We start from the raw sequence: 14,045 nt of genomic DNA on the forward strand, positions 1-14,045 counted from the left end.
AAATTAATTAGTGTTAGTTGAAATGCTGCAGTGACAGGCACACTGCCCAAATGAAGGCTGTGCTAAGGAGAGGTGTGTATATAGAATACACAGGGAAGCCAGGGTCTGTCAGGAGCTGGTGGCGGTGGGAACTAGGACTGGGCATGCAGGAACAGGTGAGGCAGGGTAAGCAGGCTTGGGATCCGCTGGCTTGGATAATTTGAACAGGCATGATGTTGTCCCTAGTTGTTTGGTACCTGGCCCTGTGTAATTATGTGTGGGGACAGAGGTCTTGTGTGTGAGAGCTCCACAGAGAAGGGTGCGGGGCAAGGGCTCTGGATGATAGGTTTGCATATGGAAAGCAAGCTCCTATGAGTTGTTTACTAGTTCATGGAATTAGCTAGTCCTGATAAGGCAGTCTCTGCAGCATCAGCAGGGCCCCAGATATGAAAGCAACAGAATACAAAAGTAGAAGATGTGGTTTATACACCTGTATAGAGTTAAGTTTTTCCTTTTGCAGTGTAGTGACATCTTAAGCAAGTCTCCAGGTTAGCATTCTCAGCAAGGCTGCCACAGATGCGTGGAGCCTCCCAGCACCTGGCATGTAGTCAGTGTGGCACTGGAAGGGGATGTCTTCAATAGGTAAGTGAAGGCCTTTGGCAGGGGTGGTTGTCAGAGCAGGGTATGGGCACTTGTAACTGAGAATGTTGAGAGAATCCTGTAAGAGTGTTTTCAAGACTCCCCATGTGGAAAACAGCCACTCGAGTTCCCGCATGTGCCGTAATGACCGTGTGTCTGATATCAGGGAAAGAGCAGGTAAGCTATTAACTAACTTTGAATGTTTTTGGACATTCTGGCAGGACCTCTGTGTGATGTGTGTGTAATTAGGAGGTTTGTTTGAACAATTGTGGGTACAGAGAAATGTGGTTGGTAGGCGGGGGGATGGCAGGCTGGCATGTTTCTGGGCATGTCACAATCTAAAATATAGGGAAAGGGTGACATTTCATCCTGAATAAACAAAATGAAAGTGGAAAAGTGTTTATTACATACAAAGTCAACATTCAGCTCATAAATCTCATGTTTACCCTGAACTCTTGTAAAACCCTCTTTTGAGAAATTATTTAAAAGCTAATTCATGCCTGGGCTCGTCTCACAAAGCATTTAGAAGCAGACTGCTGATGGCTTCAGAGCCAGTGGTCTGTCCCTTCTTTAGCTTACCTGTGCTGTCTTTATGTGCCCCCTCCCCGCAATTGCTCTGTGTTTGTGGACATCATGGGATTTATTTTTTTTTATTTTTTTAGCGAGATAGGACAGACAGGCAGGAAGAGAGAGAGATGATAAGCATCAGTTCTTCCCTGTGGTACCTTAGTTGTTCATTGATTGCTTCCTCATATGTGCCCTGACCGGGGGGGGGGGGGGCTTCAGCAAACCAAGTGACCCCTTGCTCAAGCCAGTGACCCTAGGCTCAAGCCAGCAACCATGGGGTCATGTCTGTGATCCCATGCTCAAGTCAGCAACCCCATGCTCAAGCTGGTGACCCCATGCTCAAGCCAGATGAGCCTGTGCTAAAGCTGACAATCTCGGGGCTTTGAACCTGGGTCCTCTGCATTTCAGTCCGACACTGCACCGCTGCCTGGTCAGGCAACATCATGGTTTTTGTTGATTGATTTTCTTCTAGCTTTTATGGAATGAGTCCCTACTGATTAATTTTCAGTAATTTTCTTTCCCACACTTTATGCTTTTATTAGGTTTATTAATGATTCTTTTTCTCCTTATAAGGAATCCTGGTTTATTTTACTGTGATTAATTACCATCCTACTTTGATTGTTCTAATTGGCTCTCCAAGAAAGAAGTGACGGCTCCCAGTGAATCTTGCACTTCGGCCCTGAGATGTGTGTGTCTGGAACTTGCATGTCATGGCAGTCCTTCTGTGTGCCCCTCTTCTTTCACACAGTTTTAGTGTAAATATTCTAGCTATTCTCCATGGTTCAGCTTTATCCTCAGCCAGTGAACTGTTCCTTTTTATTCCTGTAAGCAGAATAATAATTAACATTATGGCATAAGATACTAAAAATTAATCAGCCAGACTTTTTGAGGTTGCTATATGCCACGCTCTGCTCTTAAGTGATTATGGATGTAATAACTCAGTAATTCCTCACTCTGTGAGGTAGGTACTGTTATCCATTTTACAGGGAGGAAACTGAGGCACAGAGAGGTGATTGGCCCTATGCAGTGTACCTGAGGCACTAGATGAAATAGTATTTGAATCTAAAAATACGGTCAGTTTGTTCAGCCACCACCTTAGTGGACATAAGGCAGAAATAGTCAATGAAAACATTGAACTTTTCCTTTTTAGCTGTGGCCTCTTCTTCATTTTCCATACTGCCTCTGTCACAGGCCCTTTATGATTTCAGTTTGAAGCCCTTGTCCCCCCTTTACATCTTAGTTTGTTGTGTCCCCAGCGGGGCTGCTGTGACTCCTCAGGGATGCCAGCACTCCAGCCCCCACACATTTTCAGGACTCCCTGTCCAGTGACGTGGATGGTTGGGTACTGTCTCACTTCCTCACCACAGTAAAGTTCCATTGGGGACTTTGGTTTTATTTGCCATTGGGTCCCTGTCACCTCACACATTGCCAGGTATGTGGCAGGTGCTTAGAAAGTATTTACTGGGCACATGAACAAAGGTTATGAAGAAATAAGGAAGAAGAACAAAGGTTGATTATATGGTGACCACATTCAACTCTAACTTTAGGTACAGCATACCATTCCGTTATTGTACCAGGTGGAAATACTGTAAGTTTAGGTTACAGACAGCCCAACTACAATGGCTTAAACAAATGCAATGTTATCTGTCTCACATGAAAAGAATTCCAGATCAATGTTTTGGGCTGCTTTGACTGTTAACAAATGTCACGGAGGTTCTAGGCTGTTCTCTGTTTCTGCTCCTGCAAATTGGGAAATATGACAATCTTAACAAAGTGACAGTAACTGGAGTATCTACTATGGTATGAGCAGTAAATCTGTTGTATGAGTAGAAGATGTGATACTTTATATACCCCCCTTAACCAAAAAGTTTTATTTTATTTATAATGTACTTTTTGAAAAGAAACATGAAAGGAATTCCCAGGATAATGGGGAAGACTTTCCCAAAGTGTCTGATGATCCTTTACTGTTTTCATTTAACCCTTTGAGTAGTGAGTTTTTTTCATGCTCGCTGATCCCTGGGAATGTGTTTGTTTGTATTTTTTTTCAAAAAATGAAATTATTTCCAGTTACAGTTTTATTAATTTAAAATCATATTTGATAACCAATTTGTAGAAACAAGAAGAACATACATTTGCCTTTTTTAAATGCTGCCTTACACATCTTTAAAATAAAAGTTTTTGTACAATTGTACTCTGGATGGTCAGTAGGCATGAGGACATACATGAATGTTCGTACTATTCAGAGGATTAAGTCTAAGGTATGAAAGGTGATTGGAAACTGTTGGGAGAGATTACTGACAGGTGTTACTGTACGGTAACCTGGTTGGCAGTTCATTAGGGAGATGCCCTGGTTCAGTGTTCATGTTTGTACATTATTTCCCTTCAAACACTTTCCAAGGAAGAATGTTCTAATCTCTGTGGTGGGCAGTAAAAACCAGGCCCCAGTGTTGTGGAAGCCAAGTGGAGAAGGGAGCAGAGCATGCGGAGCGTATCTCACTTACCAGTCAGAACAGACTGATTGAATACTCCTGGTTTCAGTGTGTTGTCTACCCCAGCCTTGAGCTATGCCTAGTTTCTCAAGTCCAGATCCTCGAATTCCCCTTTTCCAGAGAGTAAAATGTGCTGGGTGAGGTAGAGGAAGGTCAGCCCAAGAAGGGAGAAGGAATTTATGGATTTTTAAAAGCCAATTCTGTTTTCATACCTCTCCATTCTCCATTTCATAGATACCTGGCATCTGCTATTCCTGAACTTTGTGGAGGAGAGTGGGCGAGGTTCTGTGGTACAAGTGAGCTTACTTCCTGTCTCCCTCCACTTGCAGTATGTCTTTTCCGTCTTAATCCGATTAAGCTGTGCCCACAGTTCTAGGGCTCTTGTGTCCTACTTTTACTACTTGTGGGTTTGCGCCTTTTCTCTCTTGTCATCTCAGTGGAGAGGGAGGGGAGGTAAGAATGCATGTATTCATTCATTTGTGCTTACCTGAAAATCTTGCATATATTTTTTTCTATTAAATTGGGTTGCACTGCACCCTTGATCTCAATAAAACTTAAGTTATTTGACATCTTTTACATATTTATCTGATTTTCTCTTGGAAATGACAGGATAATGAAAACTCATGGGAAAGAAAATTAGTTTTCAAGGGAATGAAGACTAGTTTTGTTAAAATATGTAATGAACCTTTTTCTTTTAATGTCTGCTTAATTTACAGATTGTAAGCCATGCCTTTAGTGAAGAGGAACATCGAACCCCGGCACCTTTGCCGGGGTGCCCTGCCTGAAGGCATTACCAGTGAACTTGAATGTGTAACCAATAGTACCCTTGCTGCTATCATACGCCAGCTAAGCAGTCTAAGTAAGTCATTTCATTTCTAGAACAACTTTTTACCAGTGGCATTTTATTAATTTCAGTATTTGTGAGTAGATTTCAACTCAATACTTATGTTCTTATCCAAAGATGAGACTACAGCTTTGAAGGAATGAATTGCCCTTCCTCCCTCCTAAACGTCTCAGTGTGAAATTAACTGGCACCCTCTCTGGTCTTGTGAGACCAACTTTACGTGATAAAGACATAAAGTTAGAATTGACCAATTCACAAATTATTAGATGAGACCAAATGAGTAGATAAAAAGTAGTGTTTTTATTTTAAACATTTTTCAAAAGCTTATTAAAATGAGGTTAATATAGTTTTTTAAACTTGATTGAAGTATTTTGTTAAACTTGGACAGAACTGTCTTATAAAATGTAAATTGAAAACTAGTTAACATCTATACTATGCTTGGCACAGAGTAGATGTTCAATAAATGTTTGATTGAATAATATTTCAAATTAATAAAAATAAAGCTAAAAGTCTTGATATTTACTGATTTTAACCTACTAAAAGTTAAAATGCAGCTAACTGACTTCCAGATTGAAGTAAAATGTGATTGTTACATATATGCAGTACTACGCACGTATTACATACATAGTTTGTTTGGAAAAGGATTTTCTATTCTAATTGTGAACGTTCATGTGAAATACCCAAGGAATATTCCATGTTTTAAGACTCAAACATGTGTTTGAAAATATGTTGTCCTTCAAAGCTTTTTGAAGTTGCAGTGTTTCTCCCTAACTTTTATATCTATAGCGTCATCTTGTTTTCACACCTCATCCCACTCCATTCAGGTTTAGATAGTTTAAACTGCATGACCTTCCCCCCCCCCCCAGAGACAGGGAGAGAGTCACAGAGAAGGATAGATAGGTACAGACAGACAGCAATGAAGAGAGATGAGAAGCATCAATCATTAGTTTTTCATTGCAACACCTTAGTTGTTCATTGATTGTTTTCTCATATGTGCCTTGACCGTGGGCCTTCAGCAGACTGAGTAACCCCTTCCTCAAGCCAGCAACCTTGGGTCCAAGCTGGTGAGCTTTGCTCAAACCAGATGAGCCTGCGCTCAAGCTGGCGACCTCGGGGTCTTGAACCTGGGTCCTCCACATCCCAGTCTGATGCTCTATCCACTGCGCCACCGCCTGGTCAGGCTAAACTGCATTTTAAGTGACAGGTTTTCACAGTTAAGTTTTTGAGAAACTGTTAATAACTAGAAAATCCTCCATGAAATTTCATATACTGGTAGTCTCAAGCACAGGGAATGTTTCCTAAAAACCTCAAGTACTTTTCTTTATTTTTATTTTATTTTTAAGAGGAAATCCTATGAATAGATAAGTATTTCTAAAAAGAACTGTACTGTATTATTACTCATTAATTTTTAATATCTATAATCATTGGCTAAGTCACAGTAACTTGGAAATTAATGGATTTCACAATAGATATCTAGAATCTGAACTAATTAGAATTGATTTTTGGTAGTGGTTGATAAAATGATTAAATTTGTATAATTACAGCAGAAGATACCTTGTAAATTATTAAAAGGGTAAAATGTTTCTGTTTGCATTCATATATTGTTTTGTAAGAAGGTTTTAGTTGTCTGTTATTATGGCTGAATGTATTGGCATAGAGCAGGGGTCGGGAACCTTTTTGACTGAGAGAGACTTGAACGCCACATATTTTAAAATGTAATTCCGTGAGAGCCATACAACGACCTGTGTACGTTACGCATTATCCAATAATAATTTGGTATTGTCCCAGAGGACAGCTGTGATTGGCTCCAGCCACCTGCAGCCATGGACATGAGAAGTAGGAAATGAATGGATTGTAATACATGAGAATTTTATATTTTTAACATTTTTTTATTAAAGATTTGTCTGCAAGCCAGATGAAGCCATCAAAAGAGCCACATCTGGCTTGTAAGCCATAAGTTTCTAACCCCCGGCATAGAGTATAAGTAATGAAAACTGACACAAAATGTTAACGTTTTAATTGTTGAGCTGTATGTCTTGCTGAAATGTTCAGTTTAGTGTTATGTTAGCCATGTTTATTATGTCCATGTGGCCACTGTCTCTTTTAAGTGAAACTAATCACACAGCAGGTTTTTCTTCACATGGTCCACTTGTGGTAGGCAGAATAACAACAGCCCCTCCAAAGACCTTTGTATATGCAGGGAGAATTAAGGTTGCTCATTCGTTCACCTTAAAAGAAGATGATTCTGGATTCTTTGGGTGGGACCAGTGTCATCACAGGAGTCCTTTAAATGTAGAAAGAAGAGGTAAAAGAATCAGTGCCAGAGAACTGTGATACGAGCAAAGTTCAACTGGCCATTGTTGGCTTTGAAATAGAAGATTACAGGGGTCTATAATCATTGGGGTTGTAATCTTCATACAACATCAGGATGGTGAACTCTTTTGTGGACCAACATGAAATTTATGGCGAACTGGCACCTGTCCATGGACTGGCCGTTGAAACACACTGGTCTAACACGTATGTAATTGGAGTTCCAGAGAAGAGGAGAACAGGGCAGAAAAAAATATGGATGAGAATTTTTGAATATTGATGATAGACATCAACCAATGGATCCAATAAGTTTAGCAGATTTCAGGAAGCGTAAATTAAAACCACATCTAGTCATATCATAATATTTCTTAAAGAACAGAGATAAAAATCTTAAAAGAAGCAAGAAGAAATAAATAGGGGGAACAATGTTAAGAATGACAGTGACTTAATCATGAGAAACAATGGAAACCAGAAAATAGTGAATAAAGTGGCAAAAGAAAAAAATTATCATTCTAAAACCAGTGAACATGTCCTTAAAAATAAACGTGGAATGAAGACGTTTTGTTCAGACAGTCTGGGGGAATGAGTTTGGCAGATCTACACTACAAAAAAAATGCTAAAAAAGAATAGGCTGAAGGGAATGATACCAGATGGTAGCTTGGATCTTCAAGAATGAATTAAGATCACCAGAAAGATGATTAAAAATTGTACATCTATCTATCTGTTTAAAATATTATGAACTGTTTACTGTGTGAAATTAAAATATATACAGTTGAGCTCTAAAGTCAGAAGGGGGTAAATGAAATTTATACTATTGTGTTTTATATTGTTTATGAAATGCTGTATTATTTCAGAGTATAATTTGATGAATTAGGATACATATTTTAATTTTCAGTAACTTCTTGGATAACACATAGAGGATATAAAATTTGTCCCAAAAAATGCAGGAAACCAACAGAAGAACAAGAAACAGAAAGGACAAATGGAAAACAAATACTCAGATGATAAAATAAAACCCAGCCGTATCAATAATTGCATTAAATGGAAACATTTTAAACATTGTACTTAAAAGGCAGAGTCTATTAGGTTAAATAAAACAGCAAGACTACATACATGCTTTTATAAAGATGAAGAACACAGATCAAAGAAAATACTGAAAAACATACCATGTAAACACAAAACATAAGAAAGCTTATATGGTACATTAATATCAAATAAAGTATAAATTGGAGATAAAGGACATTTCATAGTGATGAGTCATTTTATCAAAACACAATCTTAAATGTATATATACCTAGTAAGTGAACTCCATAGTACATAGAATAAAAATAGAACTAATGGGAGAAATAAACAAAAATCTGTAAGGATATAGAAGGTTTTAACCACACTGCCAACCAATCCATTCTATAGAATACACATTTTCTTAATGTGGATGTGGAATGTTCATCAAGGTGGAACATATGCTCAGCTGTACACTGATCCATTTAAAAAGATTGATACCAGAAGGAGTATGATAATAATGAGATGATAATTATAATAGTCATTTTAGATACAGTAATTCTCACATATTTGAAAATAAAGCAGTATCTTTTAATATAATCCTTGAGTCAAAGAAGAAATAAAGGAAATTAGAAACTATTTCAGTGTGGATATGAACACACAAAATACCAATGTGTTTGTGGGATTTGGTTACAGAAGTGCTTAGAGGGAAATCTGTAGCTTTAAATGCTTATACTAGGAAGAAGGAAGGTTTAAAATCATGAGCACATTTGTCAGGTGAGCCCTTGTGTTGCCCAGACGACCTGCTGCAGTTCCTGTGTTAATTGGCTTTCCTGTTCTTTCATATCTTCTCTTTTCACCTCAAACTTCCCCACTGAACTGGTGACCTTGCTTTACTCATCTTACTGGGAAAATAAAAGTAGTAATAGGAGAACAAGACATCACCCTTCCGCCAGATCTAATATGCCCGTGTACCATGTGTTCTCCTCATCCTCCTTTAGAATGATGTCTGTGATGTTTCTATCTAAAGCACCCAGCCTCTCCCCTTCATGCTCATCCATATACCTTCTCTCCCCTGCATCATCTGTTCCCTCTGTCTATAGCACTCAGTACTAAGTATAAATATATTGAGAAATCTTCCAACTAAAAAAAACCTCATATCATCCTTGACCTACAGACCCATTCTTTCTCCCCTTCATAGCCAGATGCTTTAAAGAACCATTCATATCTCCCCTGTCCTGTCTTCCCTCATTATCTTGTCTCCATTGAAGTTTTATCCTGTCCACTCTTGAAACTGCTTGTCAATGTTACCAGTGATGTTGTGTTGCCAAATCCAGTGCTCTGTCTCTGTCTTGTTACTTGATCCATTGGTTTGACTCCACTGATAACTTCCTTCTGGAGGAACTTTCTTTGCCTGGTTTGCATGCCAGCACACTTGGTATTTCTACTTCACAAGCTCTTCTTTTATTAGTCTCTTTTGATGATCTTCCCAACCTCTGCATGCTGGAGTGCTCAGGGCTGGGTCACTGACAGTCTGTGCTGCCTGTTCCTGTTCACTAAGCAATCTCATCTGGTCCCATGGTTTGAAATACCATCTTTACCCTGAGACCTACAGATTTGTGTCCTCAGTTCAAACCTCTCCCCTGGATTTCAAACTTGTATCTACTGAATGTCTTCACTCAGATTTCTGTTAGGCATCTCAACTCAGCATCTCTAGTAATGATTCCCTTCCTCTCTACCCGCATCTGTTAGCATATAGGAACTCTACTCTTCCAGTTGCTTTTGATTTGTTTCTTCTATCTCTCATACTAGACATCTTCAAAATATGTACCAAGTCTGTATGTCTGTTAGCACCTCCACTGCCGCTTATCTAGTCCAAGCCACCACAGTCTCCCATTGCTCTACAGTAGCATCCTGTCATCCTCCCTGCTTTTTGCTCTCGTTACCCTTCCCTGAAGGGAGGTATGTTGATTTCTCTGTCTTCTACCACTTTTCCGTCCACTCACTGGGCTCCAGCCATATTGGCCTCCTCGGTGCTGCTTGCCCATACTGAGTGTGTTTCTGCATTCTGCCTGGAAGGTTCCTACCCCAGGTATCCATATGGTTCCCTTGAGTGACCCCTAAATACCACTCACTTCCTACCACTCTCTTTTCCCTTACCATCTTATTCTCTTCATGACCCTATCATCATGTGATATATTGCCTGTCTGTTCATGTATGATACAAGTTTTGTGGCTGTGTTCACCCTGGATATATCTTTAAGTGCCTGGTACACAGTGCTTAATAAATATTTGCTGAGTAAACTGACAGAAAATACTTAATAAGCAACATCTATTATCTTAGTTCTTATAAAATGCTTAGAAAGAGTATTGTAAAGAGTATATTAAAAAGATTAATGTAGTTGTCTGTGTATGACCTTTCTACTTTTTATTTTCCTGAGTTTTCAGATTTTCTATCATGAGCATGTATTATACATAAAAACATTTCAGCCTAGCGTGCGGAGGACCCGGGTTCGATTCCCAGCCAGGGCACACAGGAGAAGCGCCCATTTGCTTCTCCACCCCTCCGCCGCGCCTTCCTCTCTGTCTCTCTCTTCCCCTCCTGCAGCCAAGGCTCCATTGGAGCAAAGATGGCCCGGGCGCTGGGGATGGCTCTGTGGCCTCTGCCTCAGGTGCTAGAGTGGCTCTGGTCGCAACATGGCGACACCCTGGAGGGGCAGAGCATCGCCCCCTGGTGGGCAGAGCGTAGCCCCTGATGGGCGTGCCGGGTGGATCCCGGTCGGGCACATGCGGGAGTCTGTCTGACTGTCTCTCCCTGTTTCCAGCTTCAGAAAAATGCAAAAAAAAAAAACATTTCAAAGAATCAGGGTATATACTACGTTTTATTATTTTTCACAACAAAGATAAATCAAAATGTTAGCAGTAAATGTTATAGATTTAGCCATTTTTCCTATTACTTTCCCATGTTTTCTATATTTCTTAAACATCAATTGTTTCTATAGTACTTTTAAGAGTTTCTATAGTACTTCTAAGAAACTTTTAAGAGAAAAAAACCTTAAGGCTCACTAATTATGTTACTTTTATGGAATTCAGTAGCAATTGGACTTTATTACAAGTACTATAAAAAAGTCTCCTTGTAACTTTTATTTTAAAATGATAGCAGTCTTACAAAAAACTCAAAAACAGTACAAAGAATTCTCATAAAGTTTTACTTACCCATATGTTATTTTACCACATTTTTTCTCTTAGAGACTTATTTCTTTTTTCCTGCCCTCCTTACTCCTCCCTCTCCCCAATATATGGGTGTGTGTGTATGTACACATATATACATCCATGTTAATAAATATATCTCGGCCTGACCTGTGGTGGTGCGATGATAAAGTGTCGACCTGGAACACTGAGGTTGTCAGTTTTAAAACCCTGGGCTTGCCTGGTCAAGGCACATATGGTAGTTGATGCTTCCTGCTACTCCCTACCTCCATTCTCTCTCTAAAATGAATGAAAACTTTTAAAAAAATAAAAGTAAAAATAAATAAGTAAATATATATATATATATTATATATATATTATATATATATATATATCTCCTTTAATCTGGAATAGCTCTCAGTCTTTTTTTAGTTTTTGTAACTTCACATTTTCATTATTTATTTGTTTATTTTTGAGAGCAGGAGAGCGAGAGAGAGAGGCATCAACTTGTTGTTCCACATAATTTTGCACCTATTGATTGCTTCTCATACAGTCCTGACCCTAACCCTGGGCTCCAACTGGCGACCTCAGTATTGGGCCAGTACCCTCAGGATCAAGCCCTGATCAGGGCTTGAACCGGTGACCTTGGGGTCAGAGCCAACACCCTCGGGATCGAGCTGGTGACATCCGACATCCATGCTCCAGGTTGACACTATCCACATCCACGGGCCAGGGCTGTGACTTTACAATTTTAAAGGGAACCAGCCATTTATTTTGTGTACTGTCCCTTGGTCCATATCTTTTGATGTTTCCTCATGATTAGATATAGGATATTGGCAGGATTGTCACAGAGTGATAACCATTGTCCTCAGTGCATTTTATCAGGAATCAGAGATTATCTGCTTGTCCCGTAAGTGCTTATGTTAACTTTGATACTTGGTTAACATTTTGTCCATTGGATTTTCTAACGTAATATCCCTCTCATCCCTATATAAGTATCTTACAGGGAGACAGGTTAAGACTATAATCTGTCCCCATCCCACTTCTTTCCACTAGTCTGAGCATCCATTGATGATTCTTGACCAAAACACCTACTGTAGTAGTTCAGAATGGTGATTTTTCTCATTCCAGATTTCTTCTACACTTATTATTTAGGATTCTGATATAACTGCTTTCCCTTCTTTCCTGTCATTCATTCATTCACTTGTATCATTATGGACTCATGGATTCTTATTTTATCATCTGGGTTATAAGCTATTGTCTTTATTATTTATTTTGATGCTCCCATTTTCTCAGATGTGGCCAGCTGGAGCCCTTTTAGGCTGGCTTTGTGTTCTTTAGAAATGCTCCCACCACTCTGAGTACTTATTTACTTTTTTTTTTTTTTTTGTATTTTTTTTTTTCTGAAGCTGGAAACGGGGAGAGACAGTCAGACAGACTCCCGCATGCGCCCGACCGGGATCCACCCGGCACGCCCATCAGGGGCGATGCTCTGCCCACCAGGGGGCGATGCTCTGCCCCTCCGGGGTGTCGCTCTGCCGTGACCAGAGCCATTCTAGCGCCTGGGGCAGAGGCCAAGGAGCCATCCCCAGCGCCCGGGCCATCTTTGCTCCAATGGAGCCTTGGCTGCAGGAGGGGAAGAGAGAGACAGAGAGGAAGGAGGGGAGGGGTGGAGAAGCAAATGGACACTTCTCCTATGTGCCCTGGCCGGGAATCGAACCCGGGTCCCCCGCACGCCAGGCCGACGCTCTACCACTGAGCCAACCGGCCAGGGCCCTTTCTTTACTTTTTTAAGAAAAGCACAGCAAGGTATTCTAAGTTCATCTTGTACTTTTTCACCCTCAGCACTAGATCCAGTAATTGTTCCAAGAAGCCTGCTTCCTTTTAGTGGAGAATGAAAAGTCACCACCTTGACAAACCAAGATCTAGGTACTAGATGTGTGTATTAAAATTTCTGAATGACTTTGTTATGAATGGTTTTTGTTCCACAGAAAAGACTCATAACAGACATATTGGTTGTTTCCAATGAATCTTCACTTTTATTAAAATGCAGTTGAAAATCCATGCATAATTTTTATACTTTGGTAGTTTAGAGACATGCTTCTCAACCTGACATACTTGCATACAGTTTATTATGAGCCTGACAAATCCATAAGAGATTTTCTGTCAGTAAAGAATGAATGAATTTGTACTTACCTCAATGTGGTCTTCGGTTCAATTCAGAATTCTCTTAGTTTAGCAATTAATGGACTTGCCATTGAAAGAGTAAGGCACACTTTTCAAATAAGTTGCTGTTTGCAAAGCTGCATACTGTAATTGCAACACTTTATTCTTGCTCATCAATAAACATAGTTCCTTCAGTACTCTTTTCTTTAGTCACTGTCAGCTTTCAGCAGCTGGCAGAAGATTAAATATGGAAGTCTTTAATTTCTATTTCTTTGTTGGTTTTTGTAAATTGAGAACTTCCAGTGGGAGTAGAGTATCAATGCATTTATTTTTTTCAAATGGGGTTAAGCACTGAAGGTAGAGGCTCCTTGGTATGTGTCCTTTTCAATTTATATAGTGTCTCGCAGAGTGTGGTTGTTAACCATAGTTGCTGTGCTTTGAGAATGCTGGTGTAACTTTTGCAAGAGGCTTTAGTACTCCCATCTTCACATGGTGACATATGCTGGCTCTGTTAATTAGATTTCTGCAGAGCTGAAGGGTAAGGAATGGGATTTTTTTGGAGTTGCACTGGAATAATTTTTTAAAGCTATGCATGATCAACTAGAAAAATGAAAATTAGTTGGGTTACATTTTGACTATTGGGTTTCACAATAAACTACTGACAGACTTGGATGTAAAGCATTTGGAATATGGTGTTTGTCTCCAGATCACCCGATTGAACGGGCTGGCATTTCCCCACTGGGCTTTGTAAAACAGTAGTTCTGAAAGATCTTATTAGGTGTTTCCAGGTCCAGTCAGTTTGAAAACATGGTGTGCTAGCTGCTTCTCTTGCAGATTCCTAATACACATTAGCAATTAAAGCTT

At 39.7% G+C, this 14,045-nt stretch overlaps 1 protein-coding gene across 8 annotated transcripts in view; it reads left to right on the forward strand.

Moving 5' to 3' along the window:
- Positions 1–14,045, forward strand: part of WASF3 (WASP family member 3) — a 168,190-nt gene that overhangs the window by 125,523 nt on the left and 28,622 nt on the right. For 7 of the 8 annotated variants that reach the window (XM_066258978.1, XM_066258976.1, XM_066258984.1 and 4 more), the window contains one exon: positions 4,391–4,533. In XM_066258978.1, coding sequence (XP_066115075.1) covers positions 4,401–4,533 — 133 coding nt within the window. In that variant the 5' untranslated portion in view covers positions 4,391–4,400. Of the gene's footprint in view, positions 1–3,908; positions 3,971–4,390; positions 4,534–14,045 lie in introns of all 8 variants that reach the window. The other variant, XM_066258983.1, reaches the window with a different exon arrangement.

The sequence above is a fragment of the Saccopteryx bilineata genome, chromosome 2 (genome assembly GCF_036850765.1).
Source record: "Saccopteryx bilineata isolate mSacBil1 chromosome 2, mSacBil1_pri_phased_curated, whole genome shotgun sequence".
In the NCBI taxonomy this organism is placed as follows: domain Eukaryota; kingdom Metazoa; phylum Chordata; class Mammalia; order Chiroptera; family Emballonuridae; genus Saccopteryx; species Saccopteryx bilineata.